We start from the raw sequence: 23,320 nt of genomic DNA, 5'->3' as shown, positions 1-23,320 counted from the left end.
CATACACGTCCACACACGCATATATACATGCCTATACATCTCAACGTATACATATATATATACACACTCAGATATATACATATATACACATGTACATAATTCATACTGTCTGCCCTTATTCATTCCCATCACCACCCAGCCACATATGAAATAACAACCCCCTTCCCCGCATGTGCACGAGGTAGCACTAGGAAAATACAACAAAGGCCTCATTCGTTCACACTCAGTCTCTAGCTGTCATGTAATAATGCACCGAAACCACAGCTCCCTTTCCACATCCAGGCCCCACAAAACTTTCCATGGTTTACCCCTGATGCTTCACATGCCCCTGGTTCAATCCATTGACAGCACGTCGACCCCGGTATACCACATCGTTCCAATTCACTCTATTCCTTGCACGCATTTCACCCTCCTGCATGTTCAGGCCCCAATCACTCAAAATCTTTTTGACTCTGTCTTTCCACTTCCAATTTGGTCTCCCACTTCTCTTCGTTCCCTCCACCTCTGACACATATATCCTCTTTGTCAATCTTTCCTCACTCATTCTCTCCATGTGCCCAAACCATTTCAAAACACCCTCTTCTGCTCTCTCAACCACACTCTTTTTATTACCACACATCTCTCTTACCCTTTCATTACTTACTCGATCAAACCACCTCACACCACATATTGTCCTCAAACATCTCATTTCCAGCACATCCACTCTCCTCCCCATAATTCTATCTATATCCCACGCCTCACAACCATATAACATTGCTGGAACTGCCATTCCTTCAAACATACCCAGTTTTGCTTTCCAAGATAACTTTCTCGACTTCCACACATTCTTTAATGCTCCCAGAACTTTCACTCCCTCCCCTACCCTATGATTCACTTCTGCTTCCATGGTTCCATCCGCTGCCAAATCCACTCCCAGATATCTAAAACACTTCACTTCCTCCAGTTTTTCTCCATTCAATCTTACCTCCCAATTGACTTGACCCTCAACCCTACTGTACCTAATAACCTTGCTCTTATTCACATTTACTCTCAGCTTTCTTCTTTCATATACTTTACCAAACTCAGTCACCAGCTTCTGCAGTTTCTCACCCGAATCAGCCACCAGCGCTGTATCATCAGCGAACAACAACTGACTCACTTCCCAAGCTCTCTCATCCACAACAGACTGCATACTTGCCTCTCTTTCCAAAACTCTTGCATTCACCTCCCTAACAACCCCATCCATGAACAAATTAAACAACCATGGGGACATCACACACCCCTGCCGCAAACCAACATTCATTGAGAACCAATCACTTTCCTCTCTTCCTACACGTACACATGCCTTACATCCTCAATAAAAACTTTTCACTGCTTCTAACAACTTGCCTCCCACACCGTTTATTCTTAATACCTTCCACAGAGCATTTCTATCAACTCTATCATATGCCTTCTCCAGATCCATAAATGTTATATACAAATCCATTTGCTTTTCTAAGTATTTCTCACATACATTTTTCAAAGCAAACACCTGATCCACACATCCTCTACCACTATATACTTCCCACTCATTCCTCACATGTCGTAGAAGGCGACTAAAGGGGATGGGAGCGGGGGGCTGGAAACCCTCCCCTCCTTGTATTTTAACTTTCTAAAAGGGGAAACAGAAGGAGTCACGCAGGGAGTGCTCATCCTCGTGAAAGGCCCCCTCCCCCACCCTATGATTCACTTCCGCTTCCATGGTTCCATCCGGTGCCAAATCCACTCCCAGATATCTAAAACACTTCACTTCCTCCAGTTTTTCTCCATTCAAACTTACCTTCCAATTGACTTGTTCCTCAACCCTACTATACCTAATAACCTTGCTCTTATTCACATTTACTCTCAGTTTTCTTCTTTCAAGCACTTTACCAAGTGTGTGTGTGTGTGTGTGTGTGTGTGTCTGTGTGTGTGTGTGTGTCTGTGTGAGTGTGTGTGTGTGTGTCTGTGCGTGTGTGTATTATGAGTGGATGGGCCATTCTTCATCTGTTTTCTGGCACTACCTTGCTGATGCAGGAAACAGCGATTATGTATAGTAATAATAAATGTAATTGAAGTGTAAGTATGAAAGTGAAGAGGGGATTAAGGGACAGCACAGTCCTCCCAACCCTGATCTATACAGCTGAAACATGGATGTGGAATGAGCCACAGAAGTCAAGAATCCAGGCTCTGGAAATGAGTTTTTTGAGAAGAGCATGTGGTGTGACTAGATGGAATGAAGAAAGAAATGAAAGGGTGTATGAGAGACGTGGCATGGCAATGAATGCAAATGGAATGACTTGTGGAGTGGTAGAATGGGTGAAATGTAATACTTTGAGGTGGTCTGGGCATGTAAAAAGAATGCAGGACTGGAAGCTTACTAGGAGAGTGTATTATGTATAGTAACAATAAATATAATTGAAGTGTAAGTATGGAAGTGAAGAGAGGATTAAGGGACAGCACAGTCCTCCCAACCCTGATCTATACAGCTGAAACATGGATGTGGAATGAGCCACAGAGGTCAAGAATCCAGGCTCTGGAAATGAGTTTTTTGAGAAGAGCATGTGGTGTGACTAGATGGAATGAAGAAAGAAATGAAAGGGTGTATGAGAGATGTGGCATGGCAATGAATGCAAAGGGAATGACTTGTGGAGTGGTAGAATGGGTGAAATGTAATACTTTGAGGTGGTTTGGGCATGTAGAAAGAATGCAGGACTGGAAGCTTACAAGGAGAGTGTACGAAAGTACAGTTAATAGGGTGGGTGTAAGTAGAAGACCACCTGGGACATAGTCAAGTAGGGTGGAGGAATACTGGAGGGAGAGAAACAAAGGAAGAATGCTTGGAATGATGTATGTGAGGGAGGCATGTAAGGACAGGGATAAGTAGAGACTTTTGCTGTGGCCACCCATTGATGGGAGTTCCTGGAGGAACAGGCATCAGAGATATAGATAGATAAATGAATCCCACTACTTCCACCTATGTGCCACACACCTCTCTTGCATATTTCAGCACTGTTTCCTTGAAATACCTTCCATTCCTCACTCCTATCTTCACTTACTCTCACCTGTTGCCATTCTACACTAAGTCTTTCCTAATATTTCTTCATACAAGTCTCCTTTCCAGGCTAACTTACTTCACCATCTTTTCATCCATAGCATTTTCTCTTTCCTGAGAAGCACTACATATCTTCATGCTTGCTTCCACCAGTAATAATCAGACTTCCAACCAGTTGCCCCTCTCAATACATTTGAATTACAGCTAGTATGTAATCCAATAATATCCACTGACATCTTTCTTAATCACCCACGTATGTACATCCTTCTTTTTAAATCAGGTATTCCCAGTCACCAGTCCTTTTTCAGCACTCAACTCTATGAGCTGTTCACCATTCTACTTACCTTACTGAATAATACCCTCAATTGCTACTTTGCTCACCTGGTCTCTTGCATCAAAACTGCTGACACACTCATTCAACTGTTCCCAAAATATTTGCATCTCTTCATCATTCTTCTCTTAGCCAGGTGATTTCCAGGTCATTTGTGCACACCTCTCATAATCCACTTTCATTTTTACCCACATCAGTCTAGAGCCCACTTTCTTAAATTCTTTCATACAACTCCTACTTCAGTCATCATACCACTCCTTCCTTAGTTCTCACCATCATGCTAACCCCCAAATTTCCCCCAGAGACATGCCAACACCATTCTTCTCCCTTACCCTTGAACTTTGTTTAACTTAGAACTAGAAAATCCAGGTTACTTTCCTCAAACATACTATTTCACCATTTTTATCATCTTCGTTACATCTCCACACTTTCAGACACCTAAGCCTGAGCTTTCAAGGAGGATTATCACTTCTCACTTGGCTCCATCTGATATACAAGAAGAGAAGGGCTTCAGCTCCTTAGTCACCTTCTATGACAGTTTTTCATATTCAATCCCCACAAAAGGTGCATGCTTGTATATGCACTTGATTCATTTCATGTAAATGGGAAATAATAGTATGATTAACATATATAAGATAATATGATGAGTTGTTTGGAAGACAGAGAAAGAGGAAACATTGTTTGAAAAATAACTTTTAGGGATATTATTGCGTATGAAATAGGTAATAAGTGATGACTTACTGGTGCAATGTGAGGAAAAAGTTTTACACTTGAGGCCACATCTCATCCATTTCTTAGTATCATACTACAATCCAAGCTCAATAATGCTGTCTACATTTACAGTTTTCTGTCTTAGTCTGTAACATGTATCCTGAACTCTGTCACCATATTTTCTTTTTTTTTACTGAGTAACCTGCTTTGTCCTCTCATTGACATATCATTTCTAAATTTGAACTGCTTGATAATTACTTTCACTCAGAAACTTGTACCTTCCTATCATGTCTCTCACATTCCCTCTTTCTTCAGTGGGTAATTCTTATGTATGGGATAAGAAAAAGAAGCAAGAATTGTCATCACTGTGTAATGAACATACAAAAAAGTTCATCCAGAAAAAAAGAAGTCACAAAAAAAAATGGTCAAAAGATGGAGAATATATAGAGAAGCTAGTAAAGCCAAGAGTGGTAAGGAATAGCTGAAAAAAAGGGTTAAAAAAATTTTTGGAGCAGAGTGTTAATTAACTTGCATGTTATCAAACAAACAAAACACTGTGCGGGTCTACTCACTATCATAGTTTAATCCTTTGAGTGCATCATAAAATTTCAGGAGCATTCTTAAAAAGTTCCATTTCTCCATCAAAAAATTAAATTAGTTTTGAAATCTATGAGTTTATCATCATAAAAAAACCATGAGTTTTTCTTATCTGGAAATTTAAGAATACTGTGAAACAAGTTTTTATAAAAGAATATGCCAAAAACTGACTTTTAGTAAAGTGCCTAACATTCACCTAACTCTACTACTAAGAGGCCAGAACTAATCCAGAAGTATGAATTATGTATAACAAATAAAATAAATCTAGAATTTAAAACAGCAAATCTCCAAGCTCTAATCGAGAAGTATGAATTATGTATAACAAATAAAAATTCTAGAATTTAAAATTTTAGCAAATCTCCAAGCTCAATTTAGACAAAAATAACAAAATATGGAAAAAGTTATTTCAAATGAAATCCTTTGTGTTTGCCTAACTATTTTACTGAGGGGATAAAACTAATCTAGAAGCATATATACTTTAAAGTATTATAAATCCAATAAACATGTATCATAACCAATGAGGTTAGGGGGTACTACTACTACAGTTAGGGCTCAATAACTGGAAAAACTGAATTTCACTGCCTCACGAGGATACTCTATTTTTCCGGAGTATCCAAGTCTCACCCCAGCTTCTCATGGTGACTTCATTAGCACACCCTTCGGGGTGAAACAGAAGGTGAAGGCATTGCCCAAATCCATTACAGCAATAGTTTTTTAAAGCAGATAGGCACATGAGATATGCTGCAGTGTTAATTTTTTTGACAATCTGAGAGACCCAGTGCCTCTGGGAAACACTGTGCTGTAGTTGCCTTCAGCTAGTGGCCCATCAAGGGTGAGACACTAAAAGCTAAGAAGTGGCACTGGAGTCCACTACTTATGCTGGGGAGAAAAAGGGATTGAGGATGATGGCTCTTAAAAATAGTGGGATAACTGGTGAGAGTAAAAGGAAGGAGCGTATGGGGAAATTTAAAGGTTATATTCTGGATGTGCTGAGGACTGGGGAAAATGGAAATGATGATTGTAAGTTGTGGGAGGGCATGGAAGGAGTGGTGCAGACAGAAATGAAGGAAAATTATCAGGAAAGAGGGAAAGAAGGATGTGAAATTGTGCTATCATTGAGAGTGTAGGAGGAGGCTACAAAGCATGGATGGAATGGATCAAGAATAGTTTGGATGAAAGGAAAGAGAAGAATTGTGAAATATGCATGGGTTTGTATATATGCACTTGTGAAATTGAAGACTGTGTGAGGTAAAGATTAAATGAAGCATTTCTGGAAAAATGTGAACTGTATAAATGGGTTTGAGGAGAGAAAGGTGGCTGCAATAGTTGATATGAACATACAGATGGAATGTGATGAAATTGGCATGATGGTTGGTAAATGGAGTACATGAGAATGGAGGTTATCTTGTGGATATCTGTGCTGAGAGGAGTTTATTCCTTGCAAATGCCTTTTTTCAGCACAAAATGATCCACAGATATATATGCATGAGAAATAGTGGAAGAGAACAACAAAAGCGTTTAATTAATTATGTGGCAGTGGATGAAAGGTTGAGAAAGGTAATGGAGGCTAGAGTTGTAAGAGGATTCTTTGGAGACTCTACACCATTTTGCAATTCTTTTGGAAGTGAGAATCAGGGAGAAGTAGAGGTATAGTGTAAGGAAGGTTAGAAAAGTAAAAGTGTTCGCAAACGAGAAGATGAATCAGAAAGAATGCAAGGAGGAATACGAAAAAAAAAGGATGAAAAGTTTAGATGAAAGTGCAGTAAATGCAGAGATGCAGTCATGTATGAGTGAGGTGTTTAAAATTTTTACAGAAAGACTTAAAGGTTGTACAATGAATAGTTGGATACAAAGTTGTGAGATATAAGAATAAAAGGGAAAATGCATGGTGGATGGATGAGATCAGAAATGCTCTGGAAGAGAAGAAAAAGGCATATGGTAGACTGCCTGAAAGGAATGATCAGTGGAAGTTCAGCAAAGGTGGAGGAAAAAATATCAGATGCAGAAGCAGAATGTTAAGAAGCTGATAAGGGAAAGCAAAGGAAGAGTAGATGAAGATTTTGGAAGAAAGTTGAGTGAAAAGTTTAGGAAAAAATAAGAAATTGTACTGGAAGGGGGTGAAAAAGAAAAATGATGGATGTAGGAATAGAAATTTAAATGTGAGAAGGAAGGAGGAGTTGCTGAATCAAGTGGAGGAAGTAAAAGGAAGGTAAAAAGTATTTTGAAGAATGAATGAATGTAGGAGATGTTGAGGCAGCAGTTGTTACAAACATAGGTGAGAAGGATGGAAAGAAAAGGATTATACTGTAGGAGTCTATAGCAAGAAGGGAAGTAAAATGGGCAATAATGAGGTTGAAGGTGGGAAAAGGCACCTAGTGTGGATGTGATTATGGCTGAAATGTTGAGTATGGAGGTGAAATTGTGATAGAGTGGATGCATTTGATATGTTAATTAGCATGGAAGCAGGTGGTTGTGCCTGAAGAATGAATGAATGCTATTATTGTTCCTTTATTTGAATGAAAGGTGCTGAACATGTATGTAGCAATCACAGGGAAATAAATTTGTTACAAGTATCAGGAATGATGGAAGTGACTGAATGCAGAATAAGTGAGGAGCAAGGGAGTTTTAAGAAAGGTAGGGGATGTGTACATCAGATTTCTTGCGAAGAATGACTGGGAAAGTATCTAGCGAAAGGTAAGAAGTTATAAGCCGCTTTTATGAATTTGTGTTAAAGATATATGCAAACAACTGTTGGTTGGCGTGAAAGCCTTCTATAAAGGAGCAAATGCCTGTATAAGACTGGATGGAGAGTTGAGGGAAAGTTTAAGTATATATGTAGGCATGAGGCAGGGCTGTGTGATGTCACCATAGCTTTTTAACATATAAGAGTGATAAGATAGAAGAAAGCAAAACTAGGGAAGGGTAGTGTCGAGATGATGTGTGGTGATGTGGTATAGTGGCTAGTGACAAGCCTGTAGAATTGCAAAAGGTTATAAATGTGTTTTATTATGTGTAAATGTAAATGACTGAAGGTATATGCAGGTTAAGGAAAGTAATAGTGTCAGAAAGGAAACAGTGAAAGTATAGATTCTGCAAAGCCCTTTAGAGTGAGAGAAGAAAGTGTACTAAACCATATTGCTGATTTGAGGGGAGAAAGACAGTTAGAGGTGACAGCATTTGTGTATTTAGGAGCTATCTTGAGTGAGTTTGGTGATATGGCAGGAGGGATAAGGGAAAAAGTAGTTTATGGTAGACGAGTCATTAGGTTCCTTAATAGAATAAAGAAGGGTAGAGGTGCAAGGATGGAAGTGAGGAAAGGATTAGGGGATAGCATAGTCCTCCCAACCCTGATTTATGCAGCCAAAACATGGACATGGAATGAGTCACAGGGGTCAAGAATCCAGGCAGTGGAAATGAGCTGTTTGAGAGGATCATGTGATATTACTAGATGGAATGAAAGATATGAGCGGGTGTATGAGGGATTTAGTATGGCAGAGAATGCAAAGGGAATGAACTGTGGAGTGGCAGTAAGGGGAAAGCATAATACTTTTGAGGTGGTTTGGGCATGAGAAAAATGCAAGATAAGGAGTGAAAGGAAGACCACCTGTGATATGGGGATATAGAGTGGGAGAGTTCTAGAGGGTGAGAAATGGTGGAAGAATGCATAGAATAGTGTATGTGAGGGAGACATGTAGACAGACAGATTCAATATATCATCACACATAATCAAATGCATGTAAATTTTCACCTAGCTGCTGGGTAAAGAACTGAAAAGAAAAACACAACATAGTATGAATTAAGTTTTCAGAAATCAAATTTTTTTTTTTTTTTTTTTTGTCGCTGTCTCCTGCGTTTGTGAGGTAGCGCAAGGAAACAGACGAAAGAAATGGCCCAACCCACCCCCATACACATGTATATACATACGTCCACACATGCAAATATACATGCCTACACAGCTTTCCATGGTTTACCCCAGACACTTCACATGCCCTGTTTTAATCCACTGACAGCACGTCAACCCCGGTATACCACATCGATCCAATTCACTCTATTCCTTGCCCTCCTTTCACCCTCCTGCATGTTCAGGCCCCGATCACACAAAATCTTTTTCACTCCATCTTTCCACCTCCAATTTGGTCTCCCACTTCTCCTCGTTCCCTCCACCTCCGACACATATATCCTCTTGGTCAATCTTTCCTCACTCATTCTCTCCATGTGCCCAAACCATTTCAAAACACCCTCTTCTGCTCCCTCAACAACGCTCTTTTTATTTCCACACATCTCTCTTACCCTTACGTTACTTACTCGATCAAACCACCTCACACCACACATTGTCCTCAAACATCTCATTTCCAGCACATCCATCCTCCTGCGCACAACTCTATCCATAGCCCACGCCTCGCAACCATACAACATTGTTGGAACCACTATTCCTTCAAACATACCCATTTTTGCTTTCCGAGATAATGTTCTCGACTTCCACACATTCTTCAAGGCTCCCAGGATTTTTGCCCCCTCCCCCACCCTATGATCCACTTCCGCTTCCATGGTTCCATCCGCTGGCAGATCCACTCCCAGATATCTAAAACATTTTACTTCCTCCAGTTTTTCTCCATTCAAACTTACCTCCCAATTGACTTGATCCTCAACCCTACTGTACCTAATAACCTTGCTCTTATTCACATTTACTCTTAACTTTCTTCTTTCACACACTTTACCAAACTCAGTCACCAGCTTCTGCAGTTTCTCACATGAATCAGCCACCAGCGCTGTATCATCAGCGAACAACAACTGACTCACTTCCCAAGCTCTCTCATCCACAACAGACTTCATACTTGCCCCTCTTTCCAAAACTCTTGCATTCACCTCCCTAACAACCCCATCCATAAACAAATTAAACAACCATGGAGACATCACACACCCCTGCCGCAAACCTACATTCACTGAGAACCAATCACTTTCCTCTCTTCCTACACGTACACATGCCTTACATCCTCGATAAAAACTTTTCACTGCTTCTAACAACTTGCCTCCCACACCATATATTCTTAATACCTTCCACAGAAATCAAAATATGCAGCAATTTATAGACTGGCAAAAAAGCAACATAAACATATCTCTACTGCAATAAGTGCTTTTGTATCTGATGGTGAAACATCCTTCAACTTATCAAACAAAGATCTGCATGATAAAGGCCTTCATATATCTAATCTATACTTAGCATATTCCTGAAGTAGGGGAAAAAGAATTCTACCCCCTTATTCCCTGCATGTTGTAGAAGGCAACTAAAGGGGGTGGGACCAGGGGGCTAGAAACCCTTCCCTTCTTGTATTTCGATTTGTAAAAGAGGATACAGAAGGAGCCAGGCAAGGCGTACTCATCCTCCTCAAATGCTCAGACTAGGGTGTCTAAATGTGTGTGGATGTACATTAAGATGAGAATAGAGGACATACAGGTAAGTTTGAAAAAAGAAACAGGGATGTTCTGGCCCTGACTGAAACAAAGCTCAAGGGTAATGGGGAGAATGGTTTGGAAATGTCTTAGGAATTAAGTTAGGGGTTGGGAAGAGGACAAGAGATAAGGAAGGAGTAGCACTACTCTTGAAGCAGTTGTGGGAAGGGGTGATAGAGTGAAAGGAAGTGAATTTTTGATTGATGTCAGTAAAACTGAAAGAGGATGGTGAAAGATGGGTGATTATTGGTGATTATGCACCTGGCCATGAAAAGAAAGATTATGAGAGGCAAGTATTTTGTGAGCAGCAGAGTGAGAGTGTCAGCAGTTAAAAAGACTGGTGACTGGAAATACCTAGTTTAAAAAGAGAGATACACAGAAGTATATGTGAGTAGCTTACATATCAACTGATAGGGCATGTAAAAGAGAGACTTCTGGATGTATGTGTGCTGAGAGGGGCAGCTGGTGGGATGTCTGATCACTATCTTGAGGAAGCAAGGGTGAAGATTTGTAGAGGTTTTTGAAAAATGGGAAACAATGTCGAGGAGAGTAAGTGAGCTTTGAAAGAGACTTGTGCAAATAAATACTGGGAGAGATTGGGTGTAGAACAGCAAAAGGTGAGAATTAATGGAGTGGAGTGGGTGAGGAATTGGGAGGTATTTAGGGAAGCAGTGATGGCATAAGCAAAAGATGCATGTGGTATGTGAAGGGTGGGAGGTGGGCAGGTTTAAAGGGTCGTGAGTGGTGGGATGAAGAAGTAAAGTTGATAGTGAAAGAGAAAAGAGAGGTATTTGAGTGGTACTTAAGTGAAGGAGTGCAAGTGATAGTGGCAGGAGGTCAAGAGGAAGGAGCAAGGGTTAAAAAAGAGGTCAAGTGAGAGTTGGGGTGAGAGAATGTCATTAAAGTTTAGGGAGAATAAGATGTTTTGGAAGGAGGTAAATTATGTGTAAAAGACAAAAGAACAAATGGGAGCACTGGTGAAGGGGACAAAAGAGAAATGATGACAGGCAGTGATGAAATGAGGAGATTGATTGAGTATTTTGATGGATTGTTAAATGTGTTTGATGATAGAATAGCAGATGAAAGGTGTTTTTGTCAAGGTGGTATGCAAAGAGAGAGTCATTGAGAGTGGTTTGGTGGAGAGAGAAGAGGTGGTGAAAGCCTTACATAAGATGAAATGCAGCAAGGCAGCTGAAGTTGATGGCATTATGGTTGAATTTATCAAGAAAGTGGGTGAATGTGTTCTTGATTGGCTAATAAGGATATTCTATGTATGTGTGGATCATGGGGAGGTGCCTGAGAATTGGTGGAATGCATGAAGAGTGCCATTGTATAAAGGCAAGGGGGATAAAGGTGTGTTCAAACTACAGGGGTATAAGTCAGGTATACCTCATAAGGTGTATGGGGGGATACTGACTGAGAGGGTGAAGGCATGTACAGAGCATCAGATTGGGGAGGAGCAGTGTGATTTCAAAAGTAGTAGAGGATTAGTGTGAGAAATACTTAGAAAAACAGAAGGATTTATATGTGGCATTTACGGATCTAGAGAAGGCATGTGATAGGGTTGAAAGAGATGCTTTAAGGAAGGTCTTAAGAATATATTAAGTTGGAGGTAAGCAGCTAGAAGCAGTGAGAAGTGTTATCAAGGGTGTACGGTGTGTGTGATTGGAAGAGAAGAGATTGAAAGATTCCAAGTGAAGGTTAGTCTGGGGCAGGGTTGTGTGATTCACATTGGTTATTCAATTTGTTTATGGATGGGGTGGTGAGGGAGGTAAATGCAAGTGTCTTGGAGTGAAGGGTGAGTGAGAATGCAGTCTGTGAGGGGATTGAGAGGGCCTCGGAAGTCAGTTGTTGTTTGCTGATGATATAGCAATGGTGGTTGATTTGAGTGAGGAATTGCAGAAGTTGGAGACTGAGTTTGAAACAGTGCGTGAGAGGAGCAAGTTGAGAGTAAATGAAAATTTAAGCAAGGTTATTAGGTTCAGTAGAGTTGAAGGACAAGTCAGTTGGGATGTAAGTTTAAATGGAGAAAAATTGCCACTCTACACTTAATCTCTCCTGGTATTCCTTCATATAAGTCCCCTTTCCAAGCTAACTTACCTACTTCCTACACATCTTTTTATGCTCCCTAAAGTTTACTGATATTCACTCACTCAAACTCTCATTTGCCCTCTTTTTCAACCCCTGTACCTTCCTCTTGATCTCTTACCACTTTTTCTTATACATCTCCCAATCATTTGCACTCTCTCCATGTAAGTTCTGCTTAAATGCCTCTCTTTTTTTATTTCAATAGCAACTTTACTTCATCCCACTACTTACTACTCTTTCAAATCTGCCCACCTCCCATCTTTCACTTGCAACATGCATCTCTTGCATATGCCATCACTGCTTCCCTAAATACTTCCAATTCCTCACCCACTCCCTTCACTTCACCCTTGCCATTCTACACTCAAGCTCTGCACATATTTTTTCACACGTTTCCTTTCCAAGCTTACTCTCACCACTGTTTTCTCCTTGACATTTTTTCTCTTTCTTGAAAGCCTCTAGAAATTTTCATCATCACCTCCACAAGATACTAATCAGACATCACACCAACTGCCCATCTCAGCACATTTATATTCAAAAGTCTCTCTTTTACTTGCCTATCAATTGATATGCAATCTAATGATGTTACATTACTTACATTTGCACTTAAATCATCCATTACTAATACTTGGTCTCATACCTCAAAACTGCTGACACACTCACTGCTCCCAAATCACTTGCCTCTTCTCATGGCATAAGCACCAATAATCACCTATCTCTTGCCATCCACCTTCAGTTTAACCCAGATCAGTCAAGAATTTACTTCCCAACATTCAATCACACTCCTACAACTCAGAAGTATTGTTATTCCTTCCTTAGCTCTTGTTCTCTCAGGAACTCCTGACTTTGCTCGTAAGACATTTCCAAATCATTCCTCTCTCTCTCTCCTCTCTCTCTCTCTCTCTCTCTCTCTCTCTCTCTCTCTCTCTCTCTCTCTCTCTCTCTCTCTCTCCTCTTCTTGGGCTTTGTTTCACTCAGAGCCAGAACACCCAGGTTTCTTTCCTCAAACATACTACTTTTCTTCTCATCTTGGTTACATCCATACACATTTAGACACCTCAGTCTGAGCCTTTGAGGAAGATGAGCACTCCCTGCCTGGCTCTTTCTTCTGTTTCCTCTTTTAGAAACTGAAATACAGGAAGGGGTGGGTTTTTGGCCCCTACACCCACTCCTTTTAGTCACCTTCTATAACATGCAGGGAATATAGAGGTAGAACTCTTTCTCCCCTACCTCAGGGATATATTTTCCATTGGTGGTTTTATTCATTGAGTAAAGTCCATATCAATGATGGGCCTTAATTGAAATAAGAAGAGATCAATGAAAGGGAAAAAGGTGAGACAAGGAAAAGTATCTTATATTTTGGAGGAAGTGAAAAACCTGTCTTTTAAAAAGTGCCAGGTCATATTTATTGGGGAAGACGTGAGAGGGTAGAGTGTTCCAAGGTTTCAAGGTGCACAGATAGAAACAGTTATCAAAATGGCCCACCCTTGAGTTGCTGAAGGCCACAAAATAATAATGTTATGCAGCAGGTTGTCAAGTATTTTGTGGTCTACCTCATGATGGGGGCACACAAGTAGTCAGCTCTCCATAGCAATAACCAAAGTAATGCTCATGAAAGAGGAAAAATGAACCAACATCACAGTATAAGGCAAGTGGGTCAAATTCTGAAGTTAGCCTAATAGATTTGATAAGTTGAACCACTTTCGACTCTACTTTGTCAAGTAAGGATGCAGAGCTAGAGTCACCCCACATGTGAGTGAAGGACTCCATACATCACATTATAGAAAGTCCTTCTGTATGTGTCAATTGTGGATTTTCAAACAATGAATTTGTTTACTGAATTTATTCATCAAAAAAAGACTCGCACTCTCACGAACATAAAAATAAAATGATCTGTATGTATTTCAAGGTTTGATTATACATATGAAAATATGTTTGATATCGGACATAAACAGTAACAGTCTGAGCATGGAATGAATGCAAAATATAATCTCAGTGCCAGAGAAACAGTGTATGAGGTAATATAGCCACTATTAATCACTGTCACATCCTAAACAGGTTTAAAGCTAAGTCAGTTAGCATAACAACATTTCAGATTGCCAGGGAGGGGAACTAGTACTGCCTGTTTTGAGGTAACCTGCTTTTGACACACCATGATGGGTAAAAAATACATCTTAACTAGATACTAAAGATTTAACTGAAATAATTTCCTGTTAAATGAAGCATTCTAACTACAAAATAAAAATATAATTTTACAATCTTACCTGAAGGGGTCAGATGAAAATCCTTAACACATCTGATATGTTCTGCGATTCCGGTAATGTAATCAACATGTGATGAGCAGGTCAGAAAACTGAAAAATTTGGTGCTTGACTGCAACACAAAAATTAAATTTTACACGCAATACTAATCCCTTGACATATTTGCTGTAGCACATGAGTAGATATTATCACATCGATAACAATGAAGATTTACTTTGTCATATACAATATCTATCACAGCATTAACAAAGCAGGTTTCTATATTCATCATAGAAAATCTTCCAAGAATTAATCTTCAATGTTCTCTTCCTCCTGAGCAAGAAGAGTTTGTCGTAGCTCTTCATGCAGATTTCTTGCATAATTGATCTGCTGCGCCACCTAAGCAAAATAAATCATGTTATCAAAATATTTCTGGAAACCCATACAAATCTTCACCTTAGCCTCCACAAGATAATGATCAGACATCCCTCCAGTTGCACCTCTCAGCACATTAACATCCAAAAGTCTCTCTTTCGCGCGCCTGTCAATTAACACGTAATCCAATAACGCTCTCTGGCCATCTCTCCTACTTACATAAGTATACTTATGTATATCTCGCTTTTTAAACCAGGTATTCCCAATCATCAGTCCTTTTTCAGCACATAAATCTACAAGCTCTTCACCATTTCCATTTACAACACTGAACACCCCATGTATACCAATTATTCCCTCAACTGCCACATTACTCACCTTTGCATTCAAATCACCCAACACTATAACCCGGTCTCGTGCATCAAAACCACTAACACACTCATTCAGCTGCTCCCAAAACATTTGCCTCTCATGATCTTTCTTCTCATGCCCAGGTGCATATGCACCAATAATCACCCATCTCTCTCCATCAGCTTTCAGTTTTACCCATATCAATCGAGAATTTACTTTCTTACATTCTATCACATACTTCCACAACTCCTGTTTCAGGAGTACTGCTACTCCTTCCCTTGCTCTTGTCCTCTCACTAACCCCTGACTTTACTCCCAAGACATTCCCAAACCACTCTTCCCCTTTACCCTTGAGCTTCGTTTCACTCAGAGCCAAAACATCCAGGTTCCTTTCCTCAAACATACTACCTATCTCTCCTTTTTTCACATCTTGGTTACATCCACACACATTTAGGCACCCCAATCTGAGCCTTCGAGGAGGATGAGCACTCCCCGCGTGACTCCTTCTTCTGTTTCCCATTTTAGAAAGTTAAAAAAATACGAGGGGAGGATTTCTGGCCCCCCGCTCCCGTCCCCTCTAGTCGCTTTCTACGACACGCGAGGAATGCGTGGGAAGTATTCTTTCACCCCTATCCCCAGGGATAATATACATATATATATACACATACACACACATACACACACACACGCACACATACACACACACACACATACATATATATACATGTGAAAAATGTAAGAAACAATTTAGAAAACTGAAACTTCTAGCTTGAAATGAAATGAAAAAATGAATGTCAAATAATGGTTCAACCTCTGGCTATGGAAAAAGGAAATGTTTAATTTACTTACACAAACGTCAATAGTAGTTCTCATCAATTTAACCACTGTATCAATAAGCTTCAATAAGCTTCAATAAGAGTGAATGTTGGGGTGAAGAGGGTGGTGAGAGTAAGTGAGCTTGGGAAGGAGACTTGTGTGAGGAAGTACCAGGAGAGACTGAGTACAGAATGGAAAAAGGTGAGAACAATGGAAGTAAGGGGAGTGGGGGAGGAATGGGATGTATTTAGGGAATCAGTGATGGATTGCGCAAAAGATGCTTGTGGCATGAGAAGAGTGGGAGGTGGGTTGATTAGAAAGGGTAGTGAGTGGTGGGATGAAGAAGTAAGAGTATTAGTGAAAGAGAAGAGAGAGGCATTTGGACGATTTTTGCAGGGAAAAAATGAAATTGAGTGGGAGACGTATAAAAGAAAGAGACAGGAGGTCAAGAGAAAGGTGCAAGAGGTGAAAAAAGGGCAAATGAGAGTTGGGGTGAGAGAGTATCATTAAATTTTAGGGAGAATAAAAAGATGTTCTGGAAGGAGGTAAATAAAGTGCGTAAGACAAGGGAGCAAATGGGAACTTCAGTGAAGGGCGCAAATGGGGAGGTGATAACAAGTTGTGGTGATGTGAGAAGGAGATGGAGTGAGTATTTTGAAGGTCTGTTGATTGTGTTTGATGATAGAGTGGCAGATATAGGGTGTTTTGGTCGAGGTGGTGTGCAAAGTGCGAGGGTTAGGGAAAATGATTTGGTAAACAGAGAAGAGGTAGTAAAAGCTTTGCGGAAGATGAAAGCCGGCAAGGCAGCAGGTTTGGATGGTATTGCAGTAGAATTTATTAAAAAAGGGGGTGACTGTATTGTTGACTGGTTGGTAAGGTTATTTAATGTATGTATGACTCATGGTGAGGTGCCTGAGGATTGGCGGAATGCGTGCATAGTGCCATTGTACAAAGGCAAAGGGGATAAGAGTGAGTGCTCAAATTACAGAGGTATAAGTTTGTTGAGTATTCCTGGCAAATTATATGGGAGGGTATTGATTGAGAGGGTGAAGGCATGTACAGAGCATCAGATTGGGGAAGAGCAGTGTGGTTTCAGAAGTGGTAGAGGATGTGTGGATCAGGTGTTTGCTTTGAAGAATGTATGTGAGAAATACTTAGAAAAGCAAATGGATTTGTATGTAGCATTTATGGATCTGGAGAAGGCATATGATAGAGTTGATAGAGATGCTCTGTGGAAGGTATTAAGAATATATGGTGTGGGAGGCAAGTTGTTAGAAGCAGTGAAAAGTTTTTATCGAGGATGTAAGGCATGTGCACGTGTAGGAAGAGAGGAAAGTGATTGGTTCTCAGTGAATGTAGGTTTGCGGCAGGGGTGTGTGATGTCTCCATGGTTGTTTAATTTGTTTATGGATGGGGTTGTTAGGGAGGTGAATGCAAGAGTTTTGGAAAGAGGGGCAAGTATGAAGTCTGTTGGGGATGAGAGAGCTTGGGAAGTGAGTCAGTTGTTGTTCGCTGATGATACAGCGCTGGTGGCTGATTCATGTGAGAAACTGCAAAAGCTGGTGACTGAGTTTGGTAAAGTGTGTGAAAGAAGAAAGTTAAGAGTAAATGTGAATAAGAGCAAGGTTATTAGGTACAGTAGGGTTGAGGGTCTAGTCAATTGAGAGGTGAGTTTAAATGGAGAAAAACTGGAGGAAGTGAAGTGTTTGAGATATCTGGGAGTGGATCTGGCAGCAGATGGAAACATGGAAGCGGAAGTGGATCATAGGGTGGGGGAGGGGGCGAAAATTCTGGGAGCCTTGAAGAATGTGTGGAAGTCGAGAACATTATCTCAGAAAGCAAAAATGGGTATGTTTGAAGGAATAGTGGTTCCAACAATGTAGTATGGTTGCGAGGCGTGGACTATGGATAGAGTTGTGCGCAGGAGGATGGATGTGCTGGAAATGAGATGTTTGAGGACAATGTGTGGTGTGAGGTGGTTTGATCGAGTAAGTAACGTAAGGGTAAGAGAGATGTGTGGAAATAAAAAGAGCGTGGTTGAGGGAGCAGAAGAGGGTGTTTTGAAGTGGTTTGGTCACATGGAGAGAATGAGTGAGGAAAGATTGACCAAGAGGATATATGTGTCGGAGGTGGAGGGAACGAGGAGAAGAGGGAGACCAAATTGAAGGTGGAAAGATGGAGTGAAAAAGATTTTGTGTGATCGGGGCCTGAACATGCAGGAGGGTGAAAGGAGGGCAAGGAATAGAGTGAATTGGAGCGATGTGGTATACCGGGGTTGACGTGCTGTCAGTGGATTGAATCAAGGCATGTGAAGTGTCTGGGGTAAACCATGGAAAGCTGTGTAGGTATGTATATTTGCGTGTGTGGACGTATGTATATACATGTGTATGGGGGTGGGTTGGGCCATTTCTTTCGTCTGTTTCCTTGCGCTACCTCGCAAACGCGGGAGACAGCGACAAAGCAAAAAAAAAAAAAAAAAAAATCAAAATATATACAAAAACTTGAATGGTGGAAGCTGCAGTACTAATATGAAACTATAAACCATAGGTTGAGCATCCCTAATCCAAAAATCCAAAATCCGAAATGCTCCAAAACCCAGAACATTTTGAGCAGCAACATGACATTATATGTGGAAAAATTCTACACCTGAGCTCACTTGCCCATATTGGGCTCTGATACTCTGTTGGCACCAGTCTGTTACAAACCAGAGTCAACACCAGACCAAGGTGCATTACTCTGTGTTTTTTTGCTTATTCTCTGCTCTGTACAAAGATATTGTAGAAAATGTCCAAACAGCCTGCAGATAAAGTTCCAGTTGTTCATTGACTGACCAACAATGAAATAGCTGAAATGATTTCAAATCAAGGTGATTGTGATAACAGAGTCAATTAAGAATGAAGATAACTTTGTTAGCTCTGCAGAAAAAGTGCTTATAGATGACATGTTGAAAACGTGTGATGGACTTATTTAAGGAGTAAAGCAGCATGCATTCATAAAAGAACAAAAGGCAAGTCAGTTAATAAAATCAAAGATAAACTTCTAAGGCAAAAATCATTGTTAATGAGGCAGATGACTCAGGAGGAAACATTCAAAAAGCCATCCAGCAGACTGCCTCCTCATCCTAGGCCTAGAGGACCCATTTCTTGATCCCTCAACTTCTGATGTTCCTTATCACAATGATGTCAACAGTGATGTACTCTCCCCCCTCAAGTTTCTCAGGCCATATGTAGTTCTACTATTTGTTGCTGCATTTATCATCTTTTGTAAGCAAAGATCAACTTTTTTTTGGTGAAAGCAAAACATTATTTTCATATGAAATCTGAATTTCAACTCCACCTAAAATGCCATGTTTGAGCATAACATGACAAGCAACAATATTGCATGGAAATTTTTCTCAGTTAGTTTTCATTATATTTACAGCTAACTGTAATTATCATAAATTAAATACTTATATGTGTTTATACCTCAAATAAAACCTACAAAATAAAATACAGTGTATTGTAACCACTTAATCAAAACACAGCATTATGGGTGGAAACTGAAAACCTGCAGCTGTTTGTTGGTATTGTTTAACAGCTGATACAGGTATTCTGTTGATGCTACTGTGCTGCTTATTTACCCTAAATATATCATCTTTTTTACTGTGTTAATGGTACTTCATAGTCTTTTACCGTTAAGTATCTATGTGTGAATAAATGTTAGAAAATGATTGCTTATCAGCAGCATATGTATTCAGCGTCAGGAATGAAGGTGATGCCACACAACCACACTATCCACATAGGCAGCTGAGGTTGTGACACCTTTGCTTTCTGATGATTCAATGCTACACAAACTTTGTTTCATGCGCAGAATCATTAAAAATGTTGTATAAATTCCCTTAAGGCTATGTGTATTAGGTGTATACAAAATATAAATGGATTCTGTGTTCAAACTTGGGTCCCATCCCCAAGATATTATGTTATTTATACATTAATTGTACTTTGAACACTGTCTCCCTCATCAGCAAGGTAGCGTAAGGAAACAGATGAAAGAAATGCCCAACCCACCTGCATACACATGTATATACATAAACGCCTACACATGCACATATACATACCTATACATTTCAACATACACATACATATACATACACAGACATATACATATATACACATGTACATATTCATACATGCTGCCTTCATCCATTCCTGCCGCCATCCCGCCACAAATGAAAAGACAGCCCCCTCCCCCTGTATGCACACGAGGTAGCACAAGGAAACAACAACAAAGGCCACATTCGTTCACACTCAGTCTCTAGCTGTCATGTGTAATGCACCGAAACCACAGCTCCCTTTCCAAATCCAGGCCCCACAAAACTTTCAATGGTTTACCCCAGACGCTTCACATGCCCTGGTTCAATCCATTGACAGTACGTCGACCCCAGTATATCACATCGTTCTAATTCACTCTATTCCTTGCATGCCTTTCACCTTCCTGTATGTTCAAGTCCCGATCGCTCAAAATCTTTTTCACTCCATCTTTCCACCTCCAATTTGATCTCCCACTTCTCCTTGTTCCCTCCACCTCTGACACATGTATCCTTTGTCAATCTTTCCTCACTCATTCTCTCCATGTGACCAAACCATTTCTGCTCTCTTAACCACACTCTTTTTATTACTACATATCTCTCTTACCCTTTCATTACTTAATCGATCAAACCACCTCACACCACAGATTGTCCTCAAACATCTCATTTCCAACACATCCACCCTCCTCTGCACAACCCTATCTATAGCCCATGCCTCACAACCATATAACATTGTTGGAACCACTATTCCTTCAAACATACCCAGTTTTGTTTTCCGCGATAACGTTCTTGCCTTCCACACATTCTTCAATACTCCCAGAACCTTTGCCCCCTCCCCAACCCTCTGACTCACTTCTGCTTCCATGGTTCCATCCGCTGCCAAATCCACAACCAGATATCTAAACCACTTCACTTCCTCCAGTTTTTCTCCATTCAAACTTACCTCCCAATTGACTTGTCCCTCAATCCTATCCTACTGAACCTAATAACCTTGCTCTTATTCACATTTACTCTCAGCTTTCTTCTTTCACACACTTTACCAAACTCAGTCACCATCTTCTGCAGTTTCTCACCCGAATCAGCCACCAGCGCTGTATCGTTAGCGAACAAGTGACTCACTTCCCAAACCCTCTCATCCACAACAGACTGCATACTTGCCCCTCTCTCCAAAACTCTTGCATTCACTACCCTAACAACCCCATCCATAAACAAATCAAACAACCATGGAGACATCACACACCCCTGCTGCAAACCGACATTGACTGGGAACCACTCCCTTTCCTCTCTTCCTGCTCATACACATGCTTTATATCCTCGATAAAAACTTTTCACTGCTTCTAGCAAATATTCTAAAATACAAAAAAATCCAAAATACAAAACACTTCTGGTCCAAGGCATTTCACATAAGGGGTATTCAACCTGTGTTGGTAAAAATTTGGAGAGTACGAAGACTCTCTAAACAACGATAAATGACCAAATCATATAACAGATCATGAAACCAAAGATTTAGAATAAAACAATCTAATGCAAACTAACTAACAGATACAAGGGACAGAAATACCAATTTAGTTGGCAAATCATACATTACTCAAGCATTCCCCCACTTCAAAAACTAAATAAATTCCTAAAAAATGCTTCGTTAATTCACATTATGTTATGTAAACTAAACTTTCCCATATTAGTTAGGCCATTATGAAATCAGAAATGCCTATGAGGGTCAAACTTTTCTATCTTTCTATCTATATCTCTGATGCCTGTTCCCTTCAGGAACTCCCTCAATGGGATAGCCACAGCAACAGTCTCCATAACTAGTGAACTCTTCTGCCACTTCTTGGCCATTAGTGCCTCACTCTTATGAGACCACTGGAGGAGGGCCAGCCTTGCAAAGTGTTTGCAGAGGCTCCTATCTAATGTTCCTACTAACTACTTCTACATAATGTTCCTACCTACTACTTCTACCTTTTGTACTTAATGTTTCTACCGAATAGTCCTACCTAAATGTTCCTACCTACTACTTTTATCTATTGCTCTTACCATTTTGCCTAAAGGCAGGGCTAGCACATAGCACCCACCACAGGAAAATCTAGAGTTACAAAGAATGAGCTGTGCAAGTTAAGTGTTGTCAAGTGCTGTGTGTGACAGGGAGAGATATTTTGTATGTTTGTGGACAGAATGCCAGCAGTCCACATGTAGCTGATGCAGAAAAAAAAGACAGCTACCTGGGTCAGAGGAGTGCAACTTGACAACCATTGAAGTGCTGGTTCACTATGACGCTATCATCAACCCTCCTCATATCTAAGTGGGTAGTACTATTAATATACCTCCCTGGTCATTAGCTGCCCACCAACTACGACCTACAAATATCTTCAAAATTTTCAACCGTTAGCTGCCTACCAACTACGACCTACAAATATCTTCAAAATTTTCAACCTTTATTTATTTTATTTATATTCTATCATACTTTTTCGCTGCCTCCCACGTTAGCGAGGTAGCGCAAGGAAACAGATGAAAGAATGGCCAAACCCACCCACATCCACATGTATATACATACACACATGCATATATACATACCTATGCATTTCAACGTATACATACATATACATACATACATATATACACATGTACATAATTCATACTTGCTGCCTTTATTCATTTCCGTCGCTACTCTGCCACACATGAGATGACAACCCCCTACCCCCGCATGCGCGCAAGGTAGTGCTAGGAAAAGACAACAAAGGCCACATTCGTTCACACTCAGTCTCTAGCTGTCATGTATAATGCATCAAAACCACAGCTCCCTTTCCACATCCAGGCCCCACAAGACTTTCCATGGTTTACCCCAGACGCTTCACATGTCCTGGTTCAATCCATTTACAGCACGTTGACCCAGTATACCACATCGTTCCAATTTACTCTATTCCTTGCACGCCTTTCGCCCTCTTGCATGTTCAGGCCCCGATCGCTCAAAATCTTTTTCACTCCATCCTTCCACCTCCACTTTGGTCTCCCACTTCTCCTCATTCCCTCCACCTCTGACACAATCATGTATAGCAAATGGGCAAAAGAATTATGTGAGAGGGGGTTGTTATCCCCAGTAGCAAAATTCTGTTTCCTCATGGTGTAACTATACTTGCATAGTTAGAGTCTCATCTTCTGAATTATAAACACTAACAAACTTTCCCCTCTCTTTTCCCTTTTCCATTTATCATGAATTATTAACTTTAACAAACCATCCCCTCCTTGAAATAT

General features: G+C 40.4%; 1 protein-coding gene across 1 annotated transcript in view; it reads right to left on the bottom strand.

Moving 5' to 3' along the window:
* Positions 1–1,034: 1,034 nt before the first annotated feature.
* Vps13D (vacuolar protein sorting 13D) overlaps positions 1,035–23,320 on the bottom strand; it is a 772,012-nt gene continuing 749,726 nt past the window's right edge. Inside the window, exon 72 of the mRNA XM_071670877.1 lies at positions 1,035–14,866. Coding sequence (XP_071526978.1) covers positions 14,777–14,866 — 90 coding nt within the window. The 3' untranslated portion in view covers positions 1,035–14,776. The remainder of the gene's footprint in view (positions 14,867–23,320) is intronic.

Source organism: Panulirus ornatus, chromosome 16 (assembly GCF_036320965.1).
Source record: "Panulirus ornatus isolate Po-2019 chromosome 16, ASM3632096v1, whole genome shotgun sequence".
NCBI classification, from domain to species: domain Eukaryota; kingdom Metazoa; phylum Arthropoda; class Malacostraca; order Decapoda; family Palinuridae; genus Panulirus; species Panulirus ornatus.
This window is presented reverse-complemented; position numbering and strand designations above follow the sequence as displayed.